Raw genomic sequence first — 25,696 nt, 5'->3', positions numbered from 1 at the left:
GAGGGGAGCAGACTGCTGCGCCATTTAGATAGCTCTCTGGCTGGCAGGGGATTGCTTCACAGTGCTGTGCTTAAACCCCTTGTGCCACCAGACAGGTCCCTAGTAGCATTCTTTATTTAATTTACTAGGCATTTGTTGAGCTTCAGTCATTCCTTTCCCCAATAGAGCATATAGTGTAGTACTATATTAGATTTTGTTTAAATATTCTTTTTTTAAAAGCAGATTTATTTATTAAAGATTTATTTATTTATACAAGCATGGGTACAGTCAGAAGCACGGGAGGGTGAGAGAATTTACCAGAGCCAGAGCAGGGAGCAGAGCAGGCAGAAGGACCGAAGTACACTGCTGAGGGGAGCAGCGGGCGGCCGGAGAGGTCTGCACGCCATGTGGGACCCTCCTCTGGTGGACGGGGAGCAGTCGGGGATCGAACCAGTGCCGCAGAGGCTGCGGGCAGTTTCACAACCCAGCGCTCAACCCCTGCGCCACCGGGGAGGCCCTATTTATTTATTTATACAAGCACTGGGTAAGTCAGAAGTGCGGGAGGGTGAGAGAGCCCGAGCTGGGAACAGAACAGGCAGACTGACGAAATACACTGCTGAGGGGAGCAGTGGGCGTGGCAGGAGAGGTCTGTCGCGCCATGTGGGACCCTCATTGGCGGCCGGGGATTGAACTGGCGCTGCAGAGGCAGGTAGCTTTGCAGCCCAGTGCTCAACTGCTGTGCCATCAGGGGAGGCCCTGTTTAAATATTTTACTGTTTATATGAGCCCTATCTAGTTTCCCAAATCGTATGTAATGAGTTTTTTTAATTTTCAAAAATGACTTTTTAAATTTTGGGCCTTATTCAGACTGAAATTACTGAGTCCAAGTGTAGAAACAGTTGAACAGCTTGTTCTTTGCTTCCAGATTGAGGTATAAAAAGATGGTCACGTTCAGGACCCGAGGCTATGTTCAGGTGTTCCAATTTCCCAACAGCTGGGACAGTGTCAGGCTTTGTCCTCTCTGAAAAGTCAAATATTTTTAATTGTTATATAATATAATTTTGATGCAACACCTGAAAAACATCCAATTGCTTCATCTTCCTGATTTCAAATCATCTAAATATATCTAAAGACATGAATCTGGGCTTCCCCGGTGGTGCAGCGGTTGAGCGCTGGGTTGCGAAGCTGCCCGCAGCCTCTGCGGCGCCAGTTCGATTCCCGGCTGCTCCCTGGCCACCGGAGGAGGGTCCCGCATGGCGCGCAGACCTCTTCTGCCGCCCGCTGCTCCCCTCAGCAGTGTACTTCGGTCCTTCTGCCTGCTCTGCTCCCTGCTCTGGCTCTGGTGAATTCTCTCACCCTCCTGCGCTTCTGACTGTACCCAGTGCATGTATAAACAAACAAACAAACAAACAAACAAATAAATAAATAAATAAAACATGCCTCTGTTTAAAAAAAAAATAGTTTAAAAGACATGAATCTAAGCATAGCAACACCTTCGGTGGGGGACAGAGGAAGGGCCTTCAAGTAGTGGGAAAATCCTGTTACCTGTGATAGAAAGGGTGTGTCCTGCCTTGGAAGACTTAACAGCTGCTAGTCCCTCTGCAACTTCTCTGCACCTCAGTTTCATTTCTTTACCATTGGAACATCACTTTCAGCCCTCACAACATCTTTTGCAGATTGTGAAGATCCAGTAATACAGTATAAGAAATGAAGGACATTTGCATATTTAAGTAGCATTAAAAAGTATGAAGAAATAGGGCCTCCCCTGGTGGCGCAGCGGTTGAGCACTGGGCTGCGAGGCTGCCTGCAGCCTCTGCAGCGCCAGTTCGATCCCCGGCTGCCGGCGAGGGTCCCACATGGCGCGCAGACCTCTCCTGCCGTGCCCGCTGCTCCCCTCAGCAGTGTATTTCATCACTCTGCCTGTTCTGCTCCCCACTCTGGCTCTGGTGGGTTCTCTCACCCTCCCGTGCTTCCGACTGTACCCCAGTGCTTGTATAAATAAATAAACAAATAAATAAATAAATAATCTTAAAAAAAAAAAAAGTATGAAGAAATATAAAAGACTAATCCATAAATAAAATTTCAACATCTGGGGCCTCCCTGTTGGCACAGGGGTTAAGTTTCAGTGCTTCACCACCTACTGTGGGCCATGAGTTCTCCAGCCCTGGCCAGGGAACTAATCAACATGGCCACATGGCACAGCAGACCTCTCCTGTCTGGCCCACTGCTCCCTTCAGCAAAGTGTTTCAGTAGATCCACCTCTTCTGCTCCCCACTCTGTCTCTAGTGAATCCTCTCACCCCTGGAACCTCTGGCCTATACCCAGTTCTTGTATGCATAAATGGATGGAAATGGATCTTAAAATAAAAAAATTTCACCATTTAGATAATCCCTGCTGACCAAAAAATAATACATTCATAAAGTTAGAAAAAATGAGTAATAAGGAAAGGTAAAAAATGAAAATGAGGGCCTCCCCTGGTGGCTCAGTGGTTGAGCGCTGGGCTGCGAAGCTGCCCACAGCCTTTGTAGCGCCAGTTCGATCTCCGGCTGCCGGCAAGGGTCCCACATGGTGCGCAGACCTCTCCTGCCGCCCGCTGCTCCCCTCAGCAGTGTACTTCAGTCCTTTTGCCTGTTCTGCTCCCCACTCTGGCTCTGGTGAATTCTCTCACCCTTCCGCACTTCTGACTGTACCCAGTGCTTGTATAAATAAATAAATAAATCTTTAAAAAATTAAAAAAAAAGTAATAAAAAAATGAAAACAAAAATTTTCATGCTCTGTACCTCTCATTAAAGGAAGTAGACAATTTCTAAATTCTTTGTGATTTCTACATCATCTTATGCATATGCTATAACAATTCTTTATGTTTCTGTTGAAGAGATAATACCATATACATGCTTCTGTGTCATGCCTTTTTTTTACTTGACAAAATATCTTGGATGTGTTGTCTTCCATATCAGCACCTCCAGATTATCATTGTTTCTTTTTTTAAAAAAAGATTTATTTATTTTATATAAGAACTGGGGTACAGGCCAGATGTGTGAGAGGGTGAGAGGACTCACCAGAGACAGAGTGGGGAACAGAACAGGCAGACTGATGAAATACATTGCTGAGGGGAGCAGCAGGCACAACAGGAGAGGTCTGCCACGCCGTGTGGGACCCTCGCTGGCCCGCAGGGATTGAACCGGTGCTGCAGAGGCAGCAGACAGCTTCACAGCGCGGTGCTCAACAGCCTGTGCCACCAGGGGAGGCCCCATTATTTCTTTTAATAGTTGTACAACATTCTGTTATATAGATGAACCACAATTCATTTATTTTCCTCTCTTTTTATTTATTTATACAAGAACAGTCAGAGGTGCGGGAGGGTGAGAGAATTCACCAGAGACAGAGTGGGGAGCAGAGCAGGCAGACAGACTGAAGACACTGCCGAGGGGAGCAGCAGGCAAGGCAGGAGAGGTCTGCTGCACCATGTGGGTTTCTCCCTGGCTGGCCGGCAATCGAACCTGCGCTGCGAAGGCTGCAGACAGCTTCACAGCGCTGCGCTCAACCCGCTGCGCCAACGGGGAGGCCCCACAATTCATTTTTAAGGCCTTTTTTGATGTACATTTTAGCTGCAGAAATTGGAAAGCTATAAAATTATAGTGACCAGCGTTACAGGTAATTTGGCAGACTTTGGGGGATGGATCTATAGGATCAGTTGCTGACAGTAGGAATGCCTGGTTGCTGTATGTGCTTATTTGTAGATACTGCCAAGTTGTCTCTTGAAAGACTTCCCGTTTATGCTGCTATTACAGTGTATGGCATATTCTTTTTTTCTCATCCCTGCAAACACTGGGTATCCTACCTTTAATTTTTTTTGCCTGAGAAGTGAAAAATTGTTATTTTGGTTTATATTTCCTTTTATTTAGGGTAAGGCTATGTGGATATAATAACACACTTAGTAGACCTTTGAAGTATTCTCATGCTCCCTCAATCTGCTCATATATATGTATTTATATATAAGGATTTATTGATTCATGCATACAAGAACCAGAGTACAGGCCAGATGTGCGGGAGGGTGAGAGGATTCATTATAGACAGAGCGGGGAACAGAACAGGCAGACTAACTGAAATATACTGCTGAGGGGAGCAGTGGGTGAGACAGGAGAGGTCTGCTGCACCATTTGGGTATCTCTCCGGCCTGCTGGGATCGAACCCACGCTGTAGAGGCTGCGGACAGCTTCACAATGCTGCACTAAACCGCATGTGCAACCAGGGAGGCCCTGCTCTTATATTTAATAAGAACTATTTTTTTATTTAAGATTTTTAAAAATTTATTTATGCATATAAGAACCGGGATACAGGCCAGATGTGCGGTAGAGTGAGAGGATTCACCAGAGACACAGCAGGGAACAGAACAGGCAGACTGACTGAAATACACTGCTGAGGGGAGCAGCGGGCGAGATAGGAGAGGTCTGCTGTGACGTGGAATTCTCGCTGGCCGGCTGGGATCCAACCCACACTGCAGAGGCTGTGGTCAGCTTCACAGCACTGTGCTCAACTGCCTGCACCACCAGGGGAGGCCCAAGAATTATTTTATAAGTTAATTACTTGACATGTTTTTCCTTGGTTTGTATGTATTCTTTGTGAATAAAGGAAGTTAGCTCTTCGTCACATGTGTAGCAGTTATTTTCTCTGTTGTGAAAGTATCCTTTAAAAACTGTATATTTAGGGCCTCCCTGGTGGTACAGCGGGTTGAGCTCTGTGCTGTGAAGCTCTCTGCAGCCTTTGCAGCTGCGGGTTCAATTCCTGGCCGGCCAGGGAGAAACCCACATGGCTCGGCAGACCTCTCCTGCCTCACTTGCTGCTCTCCTCAGCAGTGTCCCCTCAGCAGGTCCGTCTGCCTGTTCTGCTCCCTGGTGTCTCTGGTGAATTCTCTCACCGTCCCACACCTCTGACTGTACCCCAGTTCTTGTATAAATACATAAATCTTTTAAAAAAAAATCTGTATGTTTATGGTACAGCAGACCTTCCTTGTCTCGCCTGCTGCTCCGCTCAGCAGTGAATTTCAGTAGATCTGCCTGTTATGCTCCCCACTCTCTCTCGTGAATCTTCTCATCCCCCACACTTCTTGCCTGTACCCCAGTTCTTGTATGCATAAATCAATAATTTTTTTTTAAGATTTATTTATTTATACAAGCACTGGGTACAGTCAGAAGCACGGGAGGTGAGAGGATTCACCAGAGCCAGAGAGGGGACAGAACAGGCAGACTGACTATATACACTGCTGAGGGAAGTAGTGGGCATGGCAGGAGAGATCTGTGTGCAATGTGGGACCGTTGCTGGCTGGCGATCAAACCGGTGCTGCAGAGGCTGCGGGCAGCTTCGCAGCCCCAGCGCTCAACGGCTGCACCACCACGAAGGCCCATGCATAAATAAATAATTCTTTAAAAAAATAAAAACTATATGTTTAAAGTTTTCATTATTGCTGATGTAGGAATAGTGACTGAATGCGATGTTTAAGGAAATAAACTGGGCTGTCTCCTGTGTAGGGAAATTTAAATGTGTAGGCTCCTGTGTAGGCTCCCACTGTAGGGAAATTTAAATGTAAAGAAGGAGTCTTTTGAAGTCCTGCCAAGGTCCTTAAAATAGATCCTTCATAAATACAAATCGCATCAGCATTTTTTCTCTCAGTTTTCTTTGGAAGTCCTGTTGTATGTTCCCTTATCCTTTTATCCTGGAAGCTGGGGATTTTTGGAAGAAAAAGCTAAGGTAATGAAGGATGTATAAATTAAAAGCTGTAGAATCTTAACTCTGCATCTTGATAAAAATTTATGGATTTTGTGTTTTACACTAAATGCGAGAAATAAAAATGTATTTCTTATGTAATTAAAAAATTGTTTCTGGGGCCTCCCCGGTGGCTCAGCGGTAGAGCGCTGGGTTGCGAAGCTGCCCGCAGCCTCTGCGGCGCCGGTTCGATTCCCGGCTGCTCCCCGGCCACCGGAAGAGGGTCCCACATGGTGCGCAGACCTCTCCTGCCACCCGCTGCTCCCCTCAGCAGTGTACTTCGGTCCTTCTGCCTGTTCTGCTCCCCGCTCTGGCTCTGGTGAATTCTCTCACCCTCCCGCGCTTCTGACTGTACCCAGTGCATGTATAAACAAAACAAATGAACAAACAAATAAATAAATAAATAAAACATGCCTCTATTAAAAAAAAAAATTGTTTCTGGGGGGGCCTCCCTGGTGGTGCAGGGGTTAAAGACACAGCGCTGTCAAGCTATTTTGCCAGCCACTGCAGCTCAGAGTTTAATCCCCAGCCAGCCAGGGAGCTCACCTACATGGCGCAGCAGACCTCTCCTGTCTCTCCTGCTGCTCCCCTGAGCAGTGTATTTCAGTACATCTGCCTGTTTCTGCTCCCCACTTTCTCTGGTGGATCCTCTCAACCCCCATACCTCTTGCCTCCACCCCAGTTCTTGTATGCATAAATAAATAAATATTGGGCCTCCCTGGTGGTGCAAGGGGTTGAGCACCGCACTATGGGGCAATCCACAGCCTCTGCAGCACGAGTTCGATCCCCAGCCAGCTAGGGAGAAACCCACATGGCGTGGTGGACTTCTGTCTTGCCCGCTGCTCCTCTCAGCAGTGTATTTCAGTCATCTGCCTGTTCTGCTCCCTACTCTGTCTCTGGTGGGTCCTTTCACCCCCTGCATCTCTGGCTTGTACCCCACTCTTGTATGCATAAATAAATAAATCTTTAAAAAATATTAAAAAATTGTTTCTGTCTCGAACTCTTATTTGTTAGATGTCAAATGATTTTTTTAAAGATTTTATTTATTTTTTATTATTTATTATTACTACAGTGGCTGCAGATATTTTCATAGTGCTGAGACTTAACCCCTTGTGCCACCAGGGAGACCCCTAGATGTCAAATTGAGACTTGCAGATAATTTCCCTCTTGTCCCTCCTTTCTATGTTTATTAGAGCTGGTTCACCTTTTCTCAGCGTTCGTCGTTTTGGGTGAACTGGAGTAGGAACTGAATTGGAATGTTTAGTGCTAATTTCCAACACAATGCCTGATTCACTAATGGTTTGTTGAATGAGTTAATGTGGGGGAAAAATGAATTCTGCCCACCCAGAGTGGGAGAGGAAGATTGGGAATGGTATATGAAAACCAGATTAGTCCTTAGACATTATTTGTGTGATACCAAAGAGTCAAATTACAAACAAATGGGTCAGAATCAATCATGAGACAGGTTTTAGTTCATGATTAGAAAGACCTGACGATTTAGTCTAAAGAGGAATTGGTTTGCTTATGCCATTGGGAATAACTGCTCATCTTAATTTATTCACTCCCTTGTTCCCTCTCTTCTGTATTTTAGTGAAAGATTTCTAGGGTTGTGTGATGGAAAGAATTCTAGCAGAAGTCAAGCAGACTTGGGCTTTTGTTTTAGGCCCTGTCTCTTAGCACCTGAACCTTGTTCAGGTTATTTTAAGCCTAGGTTTCTCATTTGTGTTAATATAATTATTAACAATTACTAACTGTATAGTCCTTACTTTGTACCAGCCCTGTGCTCTTTAAGTGGATTATCTCATTTAATCCTCACACCTACTTCGTGGAGATAGAAACTGCTATCATCCCTATTTTACAGAGAAGAAACATACAGAGGGGGTAAGCACAGTACATCTTCATTTAATATTGTGGGTGGGGTTTTGGAAACCAGATCCATCATTTTATTAGATATTGATTGGAAGGGACCTCTTGGCACCGGGGGCAGCATGTCAGTCTCCTTGCAACACAATGAAATAATGTTATTTGAGGACCTGCTGTAATTTGCCCACATTTATTCAGCTAATCAGGGGTGGAACTGGGGATTCTTGGCCAGTCACTGAACCCCAGTACATTATGTGACATGTATAAAAGGGGGCTGTCCTTCTGCATAAAGTCTGACAAATAATAGCTACCCAGTGAGTATTCAATTCTATTCTGCCTTGCTGCTTACTGGGCATCACCTTTTAAAACTTTTTTATAAAGATTTATTTATGTACTTATTTATGTATTTATGTATGTATGTATGTATTTATTTATTTATAAAAGAACTGGGATATAGACCAGAGGTACAGGGGCTGAGAGGATTCACCAGAGACACAGTGGGGAGCAGAATAGGTGGATCTACTGAAATACACTGCTGAGGAGAGCAGTGGGCGAGACTGGAGAGGTCTGCTGCACCATGTGGGTCAGCTCCCTGGCCAGGGATGGACTCAGACCACAGCAGTGATAGCATGATGGTGCTGAGATGTAACTCTACGCCAGCAGGGAGGCCCTGGGCATCACCTTTTCGTAAATCTGGGAGACCAGCTATTAATCAGAATGTTGCCTGATTTGCCTGAAGTTAGAGATAAAGATAATTTGAGGTGCTAATTCAGGCAAGCCAAAGTGAAGTCTTTTTTAACTGATTGGATAATACTTATAGTTAGATTTGATATCTCATTTATCTGTAGAGTGTTAGGTATTTAGGTAAATCCTGTTGAACCTCTGACTCTTCCTTTCTTAGGGTCCAGATAATCAGAACACTCCTGCTATCATAGCTTTCCAGGTTATTAGGTTTTAGTTTCCTTAATTATAGGTGTAATTCCTGCCTTGCTTTGGTTTGTGTGTCCCCCAATATCATCCTTTCAGAATGGGTTGTTTAGTTGATAATTCATCTTTTACATCACATTTTACTTTTTTTTTTTTAAAGATTTATTTATTTATTCATACAAGCACGGTGTACAGTCAGAAGCGTGGAAGTGTGAGAGAATTCATCAGTCAGAGCAGAGAGCAGAACAGGCAGACTGATGAAACACACTGCTGAGGGGAGCGGCAGGAGAGGTCTGCGTGCCATGTGGGATCCTTGCCTGGTGGCCGGGGATAGAACCGGCGCTGCAGAGGCTGCGGGCAGCTTCTCAGCCCAGCGCTCAACCGCTGAGCCACCGGGGAGGCCCACATTTTACTTTTCTGGTAGAAAATTTTTTTTTTTTTTTTAATAGAGGCATGTTTATTTATTCATTTATTTGTTTGTTTGTTTGTTTTGTTTATACATGCACTGGGTACAGTCAGAAGCGCGGGAGGGTGAGAGAATTCACCAGAGCCAGAGCGGGGAGCAGAACAGGCAGAAGGACCGAAGTACACTGCTGAGGGGAGCAGCAGGCGGCAGGAGAGGTCTGCGCGCCATGTGGGACCCTGCTCCGGTGGCCGGGGAGCAGCCGGGGATCGAACCGGCACTGCAGAGGCTGCGGGCAGCTTTGCAACCCAGCGCTCAACCGCTGCGCCACCGGGGAGGCCCCTGGTAGAAAATTTTTGTTGTGAAAAACTAAAATCCAGGAAACTGAAAAAAACAGTTTATTTCCAACGTGTTTTTGGTTTTGGTTTTTTTCTTTAATGCATGGGTTTTAGTGGAGCTCAGAGTAATGTAAGGTTGTTTGTGCCTTTTCATGTGATATATTGCAAGTAAATTCTTCCTCAGATGTGGTGCTGTTATGTATCTGACATAAGGACTACTTTTGTGATTTTTTTTTTTCACCTTCCTTCATTGCAAAGATTGTGTCCCATGTATGAGGCAGGTGTTGCCCTGGCAATACTCTGGCATTACTTGGGCATTGTAGGTTGTCAAAAGACAAAGTTTACTTGGAGACAGTTCAGTCAGCAGTAGTCTGCTGTATGGATATGGCCTGCTGAAGGGCCTTGGAGGCTCAGAGTGACTACTTATTTTTTTTTTAAATATTTATTTATGCATATACAACAACTGGGGTGTAGGCCTGAGGTGGCGGGGGAGCTGAGAGGATTCACCAGAGACAGAGTGGGAAGCAGAACAGGCAGATCTACTGAAATACACTGCTGAGGGGAGCAACGGATATGACAGGAAAGGTCTGCTGCTCCATGTGGGTTGCTTTCTGGCCGGCTGGGGATCGAACTTGTGCTGCAGTGGCTGGTGATAGCTTGATAGTGCTGTGTCTTTAACCTCTGTGCCATCAGGGAGGCCCCTCTGAGATAAATTTTGCTCATATAGAAGATGACCACCAATTCCAGTATCCAAAGCCTTGATAAAGAATTACTTCAGAAAATATAAACGGTCAGAATAGTCTTAAAAAAGGGGCAGAAAATATAGATGAAAGTATAAATAGATCTTTCTTGTCCATCCTCCCAAAAGCAGGGCCAGAAATTAATATCTCACCATTTGTTTGTTCCCCTTATAATATTTAGCATTCAGAGCAGTTACAACTTGCAATTTTTTTTTAAAGATTTATTTATTTATTTATGCAAGCACTGGGTATAGTCAGAAGTGCGGGAGAGTGAGAGAATTCACCAGAGCCAGAGCGGAGGGTAGAATAGGCAGAAGAACCGAAGTACACTGCTGAGGGGAGCAGCGCGTGGCAGGAGAGGTCTGCGCGCCTACAACTTGCAATTTTTTCATTTGTCTGTTTAATGGCTGATTTTTGTCTTTTCTCCTTGGACTGTCGCACTTCATGAGTGCAGGGACCGTGCCCCTTTTGGTCTTGACTGTTTTCCTTGAGACTTTCAGCAGATGTTAATTGAATACATCAGCAAATGTAGTTAATCCTGAGAGCAATTGTTTTTTGGAGTTCTGAGGGGGTGCCCCTAAGAGGTGAGTCCTTGGTAAGCAATGTTGAGGGAGGGTTGCCTCACAATTCCAGAGACCACAGAATACTGCATAAAGGAGAAGAAGGAACCATTGGAGGGACTCCTATGTTAGGATGAGGGCTGGAGTGAAAGTGTGCTGACAGGGTTTCCTGGAGCTTTGTGTTTTAATAATGCCTGTTTGTCTTTATGTGTAGTGAGTGATGCTACACTCTGGGCAGAGTTTGCCTAAGTTTCATAAATATTTAATTGGCTTTTTCAGGAGTATAAAGGCAGCCCCGTTGATGACTGAAAATGACAAAGCATCCACCTAACAGACGAGGAATCAGCTTTGAAGTGGGAGCCCAGTTGGAAGCCCGGGACCGATTAAAAAACTGGTACTTTTACATTTTTCTGTTAATTAAATCCCTTCTGTAAAGGAATTTGGTAGCACCAATAAATGGGGTAGCCTGGGCTTTTCTGTAGTGTTTCCTTGCTCCCTAGGAGGAGACTAAAATATAGAGCTATGGGATGTTCATTCTCTTTGGTGTAAGGATCCCTGCGTCACCGGAATCATCCTGTGACCTTTTGTTTATATTTGTTTCTCCTTTTTGCTGGTTCATCTGAAGGAGTTATGGAAAAAAAGCATGAGAAGTTACAGGAAAGGGAAGAGTTAATATTGGCAGCTCTCTTGCTCTTGACTGTCTGACTGGAAGAAAAGAGGAGAGAGAGATCAGGGACAGAAGAATGAAGAAGGGGATAGATTGGAACAATCTTGTTTTCTGGGTGTGTTGTCTGGCTGAGATGTAGTCACCACATGGTAGGGCTGATTAGATTAAAAAATTGAGGGTTTGTGGGCCTTCCCAGTGGCGCAGCGGGTTGAGCTCAGTGCTGTGAGGCTGTCTGCAGCCTCCACAGTGCGGGTTCGATTCCTGTCCAGCCAAGGAGATACCCACATGGCAGGACAGACCTCGCCTGTCTCTCCTGCTGCTCCCCTCAGCGGTGTATTTTGGTCCGTCTGCTTGTTCTGCTCCCTGCTCTGTCTCTGGTGAATCCTCTCACCCTCCTGTGCCTCTTACCTGTGACCCAGTTCTTGTATAAATAAATAAATCTTAAGAAAAAAAAAATTGAGGGTTTGTGGTTCTGACTTTGTCATTGGCTTGTGACCTCTGGGAATTTGCTGCTGGAACATCAGCTGCATTTGTAAATGTGGGTGCTAATGATATCATCCTTGCAGAGTTTTTCTGAGAAATATTCGAAATAAGCCAGAAAGAAAAAGAAAAATACCGGATGGTCTCACTCATAGCAGGAATCTAGAAAACTTAAATAAGGGACCAGGAAAATGAATAACTGTAAGAAAGTGAAAATCAAAATCAACAAAAAACTATGAACCAGAGACTCTTCTTGGGGGGTGGGGGGCAGGAGGGGAGGGACTGGGGTCAGAATGGGGGGGTTGAAATTGTATGGGGAATATAAAAATAAAATTTATTATTAATTAAAAAAAATAAACTGCTGAAATCCTTCTGTGCAAAAAAAAAGAAATATTAGAATATATGGGGAAAGGTCTTATAAAATATAAAATGATGGTTGTTGAGGCCATCCTAGAGTTTGGTCGTTTGTCAGTGATGGAAGTAAAAAGGCGGATTTCAGAACTCATATCTTTCTGAGTTTTCATAAGGAAGAGTTAGCCCTTTTGGGGGGTTATCTCATATTAGACAAACTCATCTGGAATGTGGGTAGAGAAGTAGGAAAGTAGCTGGGGCAGGAAATGTCTTTGCTGCCTTTTGGGGCTGGGAGGTTTGACATAAGAATCAGATACTTTTTTTTTTTTTAAAGATTTATTTATTTATGTTTACAATAACACTGGCCTGGAGTGCAGGCCAGTGGTGCAGGGGGGACAGGGATGAAAAGATTCATTAGAGACAGAGTGGGACGAAGAACTGGTGGGTTGTCTGAAATACACTGCTGAGGGGAGTAGCGGGTGAGATAGGAGAGGTCTGCTGTGCAATGTGTGTTAGCTCCCTGGCTAGGCATCGAACTTGTGCTGTAGTGGCTGCAGATAGCCTCATGGTGCTGAGACTTAACCTCTTGCGCTACCAGGGAGGCCCGGAATCAGACACTTTGAATACTTAGTTGTCTGTAGGCTGTTTGTATTAGCTATCACTGTTTCCTTTTTCAGTTTCTCTTGGTATTTTGAAGACTACTTAACCAGGGGAAGGAATTCTTTTTATATTTGGGGAAAAAAGTAAAATACAGAAAAAGTAAAAAAGTGCAGGTAACCATAAAATAACCTGTGTAATTGTGATTTAGAATTATTAAATATTAACATTTGAAATTTTATTTGTATTTTTAGAAATAAAACATAAAGCATTTCTGATACAATTCTGATATATTGTAAGTGCCATTTATACCCTTCCCAATTCAATTCCCCTTTCTCCAGAGTAGGGACCAGAACAGGTGGAGCCACTGAAATACACTACGTGCCTCATACATGTGGAGGCAACTAGCATCCTGAAATTGGTTGAATCTTTTCAGTCCATTTTTTCAGTTTTTTCTATATATGTGGATATATATGTATCCATAAATAATGTAATTTTTTTGTGTATTTTTTAAAAAACGTGGGATCATATTGCTTATTTCTTTTCTCTCTTTTTTTTGGTCATGTATCATATTTTTATGATTTTTTTTAAAGATTTACTTATTTATGCATACAAGCACTGGGCTATAGGCCAGAGGTGCGGGAGGTGAGAGGATTCACCAGAGACTGAGTGGGGAACAGAACAGGCAGACTGACTGAAATACAATGTTGAGGGGAGGACCAGGAGAGACAGGAGAGGTCTGCAATGCCAAGTGGGTAGCTCCCTGGCCGCACGGGGATTGAACTCGTGCTGCAGTGGCTGCAGATAGCTTGATTGCGCTGAGACTTTAACCCGTGCACCACCAGGGAGACATGCCCTCAAACTTTTTTGATCACAATCTGTAGCAAGAAGTATATTTTCAAACCTGTGTGGTACCTACCCATATACATAATAAATTTAATTGAAGCAAAAAATTTATGAAACAGTACTTAACCTTACTATATACATTATATGCTGATGTTTTCCTTCTATGTGTGTGTGTGTTTCTTTAACATACACGCAAAATTGCTGGTCAAGAAACATTAATTTGATTTTGAAATCTGCTAATGAGTCATGAACTGCAGTTTGATAAGCTCTACTTTAGTGAATTTGTTGAGTAATAAGAGATACACATTTTCAGTTCTACTGGAAATTGCTAAATTGCTTTCCACAATGCTTCCACTAAGTAATACTCCCTTCAGTAGTACATAAAAACTTCCTGTCTTCACATTCTTACCAATTCTTTGCCACTTTATAGTGTTGCTGATCTTTTGATTATGAAACTTTGCTTTTTTCTGTGTTGTCCTTATTTCTTGTGAGATTGAGCATCTTTTAATATGGGTCTTTTGTGACTTGTTCTGGTCTGTTTTCCTACTAGATTGTTTATCTTCTCTTAGATGTTTAAAAATGTTTTAGTAATATATTGTGGATTACAATTTTTTGTCAATTTGTGTTGCCGAATCTATCAGTTTGTAGCTCATCTTTTCAACTTGTTTATGATATCTTTCATGGCACCTAAGTTAAAAATTTCTAATTTGGGCCTCCCTGGTGGCACAGGCGGTTGAGTTCTGCACTGTGAAGCTGTCTGTTCCGCGCCTCTGCAGCACTGGTTCCATCCTGGCTGGCCGGGGAGAAACCCACATGGCGCAGCAGACCTTTCCTGTCTCGCCTGCTGCTCCCCTCAGCAGTGTATTTCGTCTGCCTGTTCTGTTCCCCACTCTCTATCTAGTGAATCCTCTCACCCTCCCGCACATCTGGCCTGTACCCCAGTTCTTGTATAAATAAAATAAATCTTTAAAAAAAATTTTTCTAATTTAAGAAAAATGGTATTGAACTGTGATATTTGTTTTTTGGGAGAGGGGGGAAATTCTTCTTCCCTGTTGGTTGATTTAAAACTATTCTTCTAAAAGTCTTAAAACTTTTGGTTTTCCATTCTTTAAATCTACCTTGAATTGATGAATGTATGGAATTACTTAGTATTTAATTATCACTTCTAACTCACTATATGAGTAACTAATTGGCCCAACATCATTTGTAAGATAGTCCATCTGTTCTCTCCTGATCTGCAATACCATTTCTATATATCAAATCCCATAGTATGGGTCTGTTTTGAGCTGTTCTATTCCACTAATTTATGTTTCTCTTGTGCTAATAGCATTATCTAACTGATATGGCTTTAAAATAAGTCTTGATATCTGTTAAGGCAGGTTTTACCCTTTTTTTTTTAATACTTTTTTTTTTTTAAAAGATTTATTTATTTATACAAGCACTGGGTACAGTCAGAAGCGCGGGAGGGCGAGAGAATTCACCAGAGCCAGAGCGGGGAGCAGAGCAGGCAGAAGGACCGAGGTACACTGCTGAGGGGAGCAGCGGGCGGCAGGAGAAGTCTGCGCGCCATGTGGGACCCTCCTCCGGTGGCCGGCGAGCGGCCGGGGATCGAACTGGTGCTGCAGAGGCTGCAGGCAGCTTCGCAACCCAGCGCTCAACCGCTGCGCCACCAGGGAGGCCCATTTTACCCCTTTTTTTTTTTTAAGATTTTAATTTTTATTTATTTATACAAGCACTGGGCACAGTCAGAAGTGCGGGAGGGTGAGAGAATTCACCAGAGCGGGGAGCAGAGCAGGCAGAAGGACCGAAGCACACTGCTGAGGGGAGCAGCGGGCGGCAGTGAGAGGTCTGCGCGCCATGCGGGACCCTCCTCCGTTGGCCGGGGAGCAGCCGGGGATCGAACCGGCGCTGCAGAGGCTGCGGGCAGCCTCGCAACCCAGCGCTCAACCGCTGCGCCACCGGGGAGGCCCAGGTTTTACCCATTTTTGTTATATTTTCCATGTTGTAGTCTTAGATCTTTGTTCTTTATATTTGAATTTTTTTTTTTTAACTATTTATTTATACAAGTACTGGGTACAGTCAGAAGCGCGGGAGGGTGAGAGAATTCACCAGAGCCAGAGCGGGGAGAAGATCAGGCAGAAGGACTGAAATACACTGCTGAGGGGAGCAGTGGGCGGCAGGAGAGGTCTGTGCGCCATGTGGGACCCTCCTCCGGTGGCTGGGGAGCAGCCGGGGATCGAACCAGCGCTGCAGAGGCTGCGGGCAGCTTCACAACCCAGTGCTCAACCGCTGCACCACTGGGGAGGCCCTCTATATTTGAATTTTTATATTGCCTAGTTTCTTGAAAGAGGCTATGGAGTTTTGAAATAAATTATATTGAATTTATAATTAATTTTGTAGGAATTAACAGCTTTGTGTTAGAGAAGTTTGATCTGTGATAATATATCATTGCATTCATTCTTTTTTTTTTTTTAAACTATTTTATTTATTTATGCATACAAAAACTGGGGTGCAGGCCAGAGGTGCAGGGGGTAGGGATGAGACAGTTTTCATCCCCAGAGACAGAGTAGGGAGCAGAACAGGTGGAGCCACTGAAATACACTAATGAGGGGAGCAGCGGGCGAGACAGGAGGTCTGTTGTGCCATGTGGGTCAGCTCCCTGGCCTGGGACTGAACTCATGTTGCGGTGGCTGCAGATAGCTTCATATAGTGCTGAGACTTAACCCCTTGCGCCATCAGGGAGGTCAGGGTTGTATCATTTAATCACCAGTATCAAGCCAGTTTGGAACTGAGGCTGGGAGATAAAATGACTTGCCCAAGGTCACAAATTAGTCAGTGATGCATCTGTTTTCTAGAATTGCTTTCTAAATCATCCAGGCCAGCCTTTATTTCATTTATTTATTTATTTATAAAGATTTATTTATTTATACAAGAACAGGGGATAGGCCCGATGCGCAGGAGGGTGAGAGGATTCACCAGAGACAGAGCGGGGAGCAGAGCAGGCAGACTGACTGAAATACACTGCTGAGGGGAGCAGCGGGTGAGACAGGAGAGGTCTGTTGCGCCACGTGGGATTCTTGCCGGCTGGCCAGGATCAAACCTGCACTGTAGAGGCTGAGGACAGCTTCACAGTGCGGTGTTCAACTACCTGCGCCACCAGGGAGGCCCTTTATTTATTTATTTTTAAGATTTATTTATTTATGCATATGTAGGGTCAGGAAGGCCACAGAGCAGGTTTTCTGATCCAGCAGACTGGGTAACAGAGGAGTCACAGTCCTTAGTGGCTTTTGCAGGTTTTTATTTAGATTACCAGGTACACGGCAGACAGGGGCGCTGCCAGCCTCCAAGCCCCCAGCAAGTCTTCACTTTGGGCTCTCCCACCTTCTCTCACAGTCTCTCTGCTCTTCTCATGGCTCTGCTCCTCTCTCGGCTTCTCTGCTCCTCTTTCAGCTTCTGCTGGCGTCCCTTTGACGCCGCCCTTAAAAGCCCACTCTTAGCCCAGGTGAATCCCATCTACCTATGCCCTCACCCTATTCTAGGTGCCCGCCATCAGGCATGCATTCAGGACCGCAAGGATCCATCATCTATTCTGATGGCAGGAGGGCAGAAAAGTCTGACATTTTTCCTTACCCTACAGCATGCCAGAGATGAGGGGGAGTGAGAGGGCCCACCAGAGACAGAGTGAGGAACAGAACAGGCAGATGTACTGAAATACAGTGCTGAGGGGATGTAGGGTAAGGTAAAAGTATCGGGCTTTTCTGCCCTCCTGCCATTAGGATAGATGACGGAACCCTGCGGTCGAATGCATGCCTGATGGGGGGGCACCTGGAATAGGGTGTGTGCATATGTAGATGGGATTCACCTGGGCTGAGACTGGGCTTTTAGGGGTGGCGTCGCGGGGACGCCAGCAGAAGCCGAGAAAGAAGAAGAGAAGCCTAGAGATGCAGGAGAGCAGAGAAGCAGAGCGAACATGAGAGAGGGCCGGAGAGCCCAGATAGAGTGAAGACTTGCTGGTGGCTGGAAGGCCTGCCAGCCTCTCGGCCCCCCAGCACCCTTGCCTGCCATGGGCCTGTTAAATCTAAATAAAAAGCTTGCAAAACCCACCGAGGACTCTCTAGGACTCCTTCTTTACCTGGTCTGCATAGAATCATAAAGAACCTGCTCCATGTCCATTCCTGCTCCCTACAGGGGAGCAGTGGACCAGACTGGAGAGGTCTGCCGCACCATGGGGTCACCTCCCTGGCTGGGAATTGAACTTGTGCTTCAGTGGCTGCTGACAGCTTCATAGTGCTGTGTCTTAACCCCTCGTGCCACCAGGGAAGCCCCCAGGCCAGCTTTTATTAAATTATAGGATCCCAAAGAAATTCTGAAATTAGTATTTAATTTTTTTTTTTTTTTTTGAGATGGGATTTTGTAAGATACAGATTTAGGTTTTCCATGTGTATCATTGAATATCATTGGCTCTTAAAGAAGTTTATCTTACCAGGCCTCCCCTGGTGGCGCAGGGGTTTAGTGCTGGGCTGCAAAGCTGCCCGCAGCCTTTGCAGCGCCGGTTCAATCCCCGGCCGCGGGTGAGGGTCCCACATGGCGCGCAGACCTCTCCTGCCGCCTGCTGCTCCCCTCAGCAGTGTACTTTGGTTCTTCTGCCTGTTCTGCTCCCCGCTCTGGCTCTGGTGAATTCTCTTACCCTCCCGCGCTTCTGACTGTACCCAGTGCTTGCATAAATAGATAAATAAATAAATAATTTTTTTTTTTTTAAAGAAGTTTATCTTACCAAACACAATGGAATATTAATAAGAGTCCATGTTCTAATTTTGGACCTGTCACTTTGAGGTAAATTTTCTGGATATCAATTTCCTACTCTGTAGAGAGAGTAATCTGCCATTTTTTTAATGTTTATTTTTGGGATGTAGTCCAGAGGTGCAGGTGGTGAGTGAGAGGATTCACCAGAGACAGAGTGAGGAGCAGAACAGGTGGATTTACTGAAATACACTGCTGATCCCCTTAGTGGGTGAGACAGGAGAGGTCTGCTGCTCCATTTGTGGGCTAACTCCCTGGCCCGGGATGGAAGTAAGGATAGTGAATGTAGTGCTGAGACTTAACTCCAGGGCCACCAGGGAGGCCCCTGCCAGCCGTCTTTACCTCCAGAGTTCTAACTGCCTCTAGGGTAGTTCCTCCAGGGAACGAACTGCCTGCAATTTCCTGGTAATGATTTTTGGTGTAGAGAATGGAAGCTGCTTGTTATGCCGCCTTCAGCCTTATTCTTATCATCCCTGTCAGAAGCTCACCATCTGTCCTACATATAGGCCAGGCTTCTTTGTTCTTCTGATCACAGTGGGGGAAAAATGCCTTCTATCTGTTGCTTTCCTGACTCTGTGGCATGTTTTCACTACTTTGCTTGCATTTAAATTGATTTTGATTTTCCATTTCTTGTGCAAGGGATTTTTAAAATCTCAGTTTCATAATGTCTTTAGGTTTCTTTCTTTTCTTTATAGTTTTCATTGGGATTATTTGCATTGATTAAGTCTGAATTCCTGGTTCATACCTCTTCATTTTTTTGTTCCCCCTTTTTTCTTTTAAAGCAACCTTTCATTTCTGAGCCTTACATCCATCTACTGTCAGTCAGGCATTATGCTAGGTACTCTGGAATGAAGAAAAATGCTATATAAGTCCTTCAGGAAGTTAGAGGCTAGTTGGAAATTTGGCCTTGGCACTTAGGTTTCTGACCCAATATTGTTTATCATATATTTTCATGCTTATGTCTTTGCTTATAATTAATATTTATTGAGTGATTTACTCTGTGCCAGACATAAGTCTAAAGATTTTACATATTGTATCCCTTTTAGTCTCACAGTACTATGTACTTTTATTCCCATTTTATACCTGAGGAGATAGAGTCAGAGTGGTTAAATCATTGCCTCAGGTTGTACATCAAGTCAATGTTGGATTTAGGATTGAATCCAGGTAGTGTGGCTTCTTTGTATGACAAGGTATGGCTTTCATTCTTATCCTATATTCTCTACCCAGAACAGAGAATAAAGTCCCTGAAATTAATTATATCCTGAGGAGGTATTTACTTGTACAGAGTTCATCTACAAACTTCTGCGGGAGAACAATTAACTTAGTATGGGGGTATTTCAGAAGACATAATGTAGGGTAAGGTAAAAAGTATCAGGCTTTTCTGCCCTCCTGCCATTAGAATGGATGACGGAACCCTGTGGTCCCAAATGCAAGCCTGATGACAGGCACCTGGATTAGGGTGTGGGCATATGTAAATACGATTCACCTGGGCTAAGACTGGGCTTTTAAGGGCAGTGTCATGGGGACACCAACAGAAGCTGAGAGAAGAAAAGCAGTAGAAGCAGAGAAGCAGAAGCAGAACCACAAGAGAGCAGAGCATCAGAGATCACCAGAGAGCCCAGACAGAGTGAAGATTTGCCTACCAGCGTCTCGACCCCCCAGCACCCCTGCCTGCTGTATACCTGGTAAATCCCAAAAAAGCCTGAAAAGCCACTGAGGGCTCTAGGACTCTCCTCTCCTCATTTACCCAGTCTGCTGGATTAGAAAACCTGTACTGTGTCATGCCTGCCCCTACAATTGGCGTAGTCAGCAGGATGATCCATGCAGATGGGTATGGAGCCCTCCGAAGACCTGGAAGGACTGAGTAGCAGACTGTGTTTGCCTTTGACAATGCTGGATGTGTCATGGAGGCACAGGAGATGGATAAGGTCTGGGAGCTGCGGGATGAGACCTCGCCTGGAGGAGGAGACACCTGAGAGGACCAGCCAGTGACCCCTGAGGCAGCTGAATTGTCAGGGAAGAAAGGACCACGATTTGGAGCTCGCCAGTGCTGATGCAGGGAGAGGCCTAATGGACTTGGACTGATGGGCTTGGACTATCCTGCCAAAAGGCAGAGGAACCTTGGCAGGTTGTTAGGTTTTGGGGACCCTGGGTGGATGGTATCGTTTAAAATCAAGGCATGGCCAGTGGGCCTTGGTATAAGAGCCCACAGATGGCTGAGGGAGGAAACCCTCGCCAAGTTCTCTGCAGCCAGGCAGAGAAAAAAGCCAACTGAGAAAGCAAAAGCTGGTACTGAGATTGAGAAGCCCTGAGCGGCTGTTAAGCACTAAGTAAGCTAAAGAAGGCCAGTGAGTCTCTTAAAGTCACCTGTGAGTGATGCCCTGCTCATGGCTGAGTGTGGGTGAGGAGCTGAGGAACCCGTCCTTGGGGAATGGGTGGGGAACATGGCTTGTGGTGGAAACCACAGCCAAAGAGGGGACCTGCACTGTGTCATTCCTGCCCCTACACATAACAAAGATGTTTTGATGTCAAGTCATTCATTCAATGCTTGGTGCTGGAGATAGGGGTGGATAAGGACAGATGTAGACTCTGACAGTCCTTAGTAGCTGACATTCCAGTCTGTAGGTAGGCTATTTCTAGTAGAGGTAGATAAAAACAAACAGACCGGTATGTGTCAGATTATGTGGTGATAAATGCCAGGAAGTGGAGTAAATATTGGTAGGTAGAAAGAGAGTCACACTTTGTGTGTATGAAGAATACTGTTATATAAAGAGGGTGCTCAGGGAAGTTATGTCTGACAAGGAGACATTTGAGTAGAGATCCAAAGTAAATGAGGGAATGAGTCAGGTGAATGTCAGGGGAAGAGGATTCCAGGGAGAGGCAACCAGCTCACAATGTGTTGGGCATGTTCAAGCAGTAGAAGGTGTATAAAGAGTGAGAGGCCAGAGATAGATTAGTCTAAAAAGGTCAGGCTGTAATAGGTGGTTTGGATTTTATTCTAAATGCAGTAGGAAGTCACTGAAAAGTGACATTTGATTTCAGTTTTTAAAAGCGGCTGTGGTTATTATATGTAGATTATATGTTATTATATGTGGTTATTATATGTAGATTATATGTGGTTATTATATGTGGTTATTATATATATGTGGTTATTATATGTAGATATGTTGTAATAGGGAAAAATAGGGAAACAGTCAGGAGTCTTGTAGTAACCTGGATTAAAGTTGATAGCAGATTGAACTAAAAAAAAAAAACAGCAATGGAGATTATAAGAGATGATCAGAGTTGGGTATTTTTTTATTTTTATTTTTTAAGATTTATTTATTTATTTATACAGGCATTGGGGTACATACAGTCAGTAGCGTGGGAGGGTAAGAGAATTCACCAGAGCCAGAGCCGGGAACAGAACAGGCAGACTGACAGAAATACACTGCTGAGGGGAGCAGCGGGCGGCAGGAGAGGTCTGCGCGCCATGTGGGACCCTCGCCCGGGCGCTGGGGATCTAACTGGCGCTGCAGAGGCTGCAGGCAGCTCCGCAGCCCAGTGCTCAACCGCTGAGCCACTGGGAAGGCCCAAAGAGTCGGGTATTTTTTGAAGGTGCAGTTGACAGATTTGCTGATGGTGTTATGAGAAACAAGAATCAAGGATAACTCCAAGGGCTTTGGTTGTAATTACTGGTAGAATTACTGTATGTTGGAATGGGGATAATCAGCAGTTTGGATTTGGGCGTGTTCAATATGAATTTCTTTAAGGTGACTAGTAGAGATGTTGAGTAGATGGTTGAATAAGTGTGTTCATGTGTGAACTCTGGACTATAGAAATTTGGGAGCTGACAGTGTATGTTAAATTGACAACAGCCAATCTTTTTCCTGTCTCTCTAGATTTGTGTATTCTGGATGTTTCCTAGAAACAGAATCGCACAAGTGTTCATTTGTGATTAGCTTCTTTCACTTAACATGATATTGTCAAGCTTTATCTGTGTTGTAGCATAGATTGGCATTCTTTCATGTCTTGTTATTCATTCATCATTTGAGGTATTTGCACCTCATCTGGTGCTTTTGTATTTGTATTGTTTTTCTCTTGTCTCTTTTGAATAATGCTGGTATGAATATTTGTGTATGAGTATTTGTGTGGACATATGTTTTCATATTTCTAAGAATGGAATTCCTGGGTCATATGGTAATTAACCTGTTTAACCTTGTGAGGAACTGCCAAATTGTTTTCCACAGTTGCTGCACCATTTTACATTCCTGCCAGTAATGACAATAATTTTGGGGTTGATTTTGCCTTTTAGTAAAATAAGAATTAAAGTCCTCAGCTGAGATGGAATATCAAGGAGGAAGAGTACTTGGGTTTGAGGAAAGAAGATAAGGTATGAATTTCAATTAGGAGAATAGAAGAGGGATTGGATGTGAGAAAGGTGGTAGGATTAATGGTGCCATTAAGTGCCACAAAGTTCCCACTGGAGATTGGTAATCAAGGAATTTTTTAAGTAAGCTTTTAATTTTAGAATAGTTTTAGATTTGTAAAAAAATTCCAAAGATAATATAGAAAATTCCTGTATATGACACTGTTAGTATTCCATACTATTAACATATTAATAGAATAGAAATGTAAGGTACATTTGTAAAAATTAATGAACCAATGTAAGTGTATTATTACTAACTGAAGTCCACGCTTTATTCACATTTTGTAAAGTGTTCTCTTAATATTCTTTTTCTATCCCAAGATTCTATCCAGGATGCATTACATTTAGTAGTCATGTCTCCTTAGACTTCTTTTGGTTGTGTAAGTTTCTAGATTTTCCTTGCTTTTTATTGATCTTTTATTTATATATTAGCATGCATAAATATGCAGTTATTTATTTTATACTTTGAATTATATTCCCCCAAATTGGAGCTTCTTTGATTCCTTCTTTCCACCCCATCATCTGGCACCTTCACCTGCAGAATCTAATTTTTTTTTTTAAGATTATTTATGCATTCAAGAGCTGGGGTGTAGGCCAGAGGTGTGTGGAGGGAGGTAAGGGTGGGGGTTGGGGAGGGAGAAGATTCATCAGAGACAGAGTGCGGAGCAGAACGGGCATACTGACTGAAATACACTGCTGAGAGGAGCAGTGGGCGAGACAGGAGAGGTCTGCTGTGCCGTGTGGTTTAGCTCCTTGGCTGGGGATCCAACTCGTGCTTCAGGTGGCTGCTGATAGCTTGATAGTGCTGAGACTTAACCGCTTGTGCCACCAGGGAGGCCCCAGAATCTACTTTTAGATTCTAACACTGGCTGCTACTTTCATCCTGACACCCTGGCTCAATCTCCCTTCTCCATTCCCCTGTCTCCAACTGTGGATCTATGGATTTCAGCAGTACCTACCTAACTAGTCTCCTGTAGCTGTCTGAACTGCACCTTTTCCTCAGACTCTTTTCTGCTCAGCAGTCAGTGGTAGGCCCTGGATTTAAAGATATTTTTTGTTTTATAAATTTTTGTGGGCATTTAAATAAAGATTCAAGGCATTGAAATAAGAAAACAAAGACGCTGTATTTTTTTAAACTTCATTTATAAGTAATTTCTTGTTGAAGTATAACTCATATTAGAGTGTATACATGTTTTTAAATATTTATTTTATCGCATAGAAGAACTGGAGTGTAAGTGAGAGATACAGGGGTAAGAGAATTCACCAGTGACAGAGTGGGGAGCAGAACAGGTGGATCTACTGAAATACACTACTAAGGGGAGCAGCAGGCGAGAGAGGAGAGGTCTGCTCCGCCATGTGGGTTAGCTCTCTGGCCAGGGATCGAACTCAGACTATTAGTGCTGAGACTTAACCACTAGGCCACCAGGGAGGCTCCCTAGAGTGTATAGATCTTAAGTATGTCTCTTTGTAGACTTTATACATATATGCACCTATGTAACCACCACCCAGATATAGACACTTCGGGCACTTTTATAACCTTTTTTCTCCCACCCAGTCACCCTTCCCTTCCCAACCCTCCCAAATTACTATTTGTGGTTATCATTTAAGGTGAGACTCCTCAGCATGTTGGGTGTATTCTCCATACATGCTCAGTTGCCTGGGCTCAGGAGTGGAGCATGTGGAAAATCTGATTCACCTGCGGTTGGAATATTTTACTATGCAGAGAGAGAGGGGCCAAGGAGTTGAGGGTGTGTGCAAGGAATGTAGATTAGAAGATGAGATTTCCAGGATGAGAATGAGGATAAGAACAGGCTGAAGGACAGCATGAGCATAAGTATTCAGAGCTCAGAGAACAGGTGTGTTCTGAGAATCCAGAGAGGGAACAGATCAGGAATGATAGGCGATTAGGCTGAAAAGAGAGGTTTTAAGCAGGAGAGTCATGGTCAGATCCCTCTTAGGAACAGAAGAGGAACAGAAAAGTAGTGGTGTTTATTCAGTCACCAAATATTTACTGAGTCTCTATATTGTCATTTGTGGGTACCTTTGCAGGCTTAGGGGTTGGTTGTAGGTAATGATTATACAATTGTTGCTGGTGAGAAATGACCAGAGTAGAGAGGAGAGATGAATTCAGGACATTTTCTGAAATAGAAGTGTTAAATGTTGATTAATGGAAGTGGTGAAGGGATAGGGAAAGAGTTAAGGCATCCAAAACAGCACATTTTCCCTGTAGCTTAATAGTCAACCCTTTGTTTTTCACTAAATACAACTTCCATTACCAGGTCTCCAGCAATGAGTGGGGATGACATAATTAGAATGTTACTTTTGTGCATGCAAATCTTTTGCTTCTGTTGTGTGCCTTAAGCCAGAATAGAGGCCTGTTCTGATTCTTGAAGTAAAATGAATGCTGTATGTTTGCAGGAATATTTTTATAGGAAAGAACCACTATAAGGCTGTTAAAGAAAGCCTTAATTCCCAACCTCTAAGGGAAAATTGTGGCAAACTTAGGGCTAGCCACCAGGTAGACTGTTAGTTGGCTGAGACAAAAGACAACTCTGTAGATGTGCGTCACTATGAGGACACTTACGTGCGAAGTCATATTAAGAACAGAAGATTAATTTCTTGTGCTGTGCTGTGAGCCTACAGTGGCTGCAGGTTGGAGCCTCTTTGTCTTTGCAGTTGAGTCTTACCTGGCTAGCCTGCCAGGGGATTCCTGTTGGGTCCTCTCAACTTCTCCTGTGGGGAGAGAAAATAAAAGCCTGTTTCTAATCCTTGTGTAATGAAAATCGCTGTGATTTGTATATAATATCTTAGGAAAATTACAGAATATGTAATAATACTATGGATCCCAGTTCATTTAATAAAACTTTGTATTTTTTAAGAAAAAACAGAGAACAGAAGCTCTTCACTGGGTTGAAACACAATTTGGATACTGAACTTGGTTACACATTGTCCTAGTTACTCTCTCATTTTTTTTT

The 25,696-nt window shown here is 44.0% G+C and overlaps 1 protein-coding gene across 6 annotated transcripts in view; it reads left to right on the top strand.

The window, feature by feature from the left end:
- The window catches only part of PHF20 (PHD finger protein 20), a 125,789-nt gene that overhangs the window by 30,695 nt on the left and 69,398 nt on the right, over positions 1–25,696 (top strand). For 4 of the 6 annotated variants that reach the window (XM_054696807.1, XM_054696806.1, XM_054696812.1 and 1 more), the window contains one exon: positions 10,852–10,966. The exons of 1 other annotated variant lie outside the window; for it this stretch is intronic. In XM_054696807.1, the coding sequence (XP_054552782.1) occupies positions 10,884–10,966 (83 nt within the window). In that variant the 5' untranslated portion in view covers positions 10,852–10,883. Of the gene's footprint in view, positions 1–10,851; positions 10,967–25,696 lie in introns of those variants that run through there. One more of the 6 variants, XM_054696815.1, reaches the window with a different exon arrangement.

Source organism: Talpa occidentalis, unplaced genomic scaffold (genome assembly GCF_014898055.3).
Source record: "Talpa occidentalis isolate TD23 unplaced genomic scaffold, MPIMG_talOcc4v2.1 talOcc4.10, whole genome shotgun sequence".
In the NCBI taxonomy this organism is placed as follows: domain Eukaryota; kingdom Metazoa; phylum Chordata; class Mammalia; order Eulipotyphla; family Talpidae; genus Talpa; species Talpa occidentalis.
This window is presented reverse-complemented; position numbering and strand designations above follow the sequence as displayed.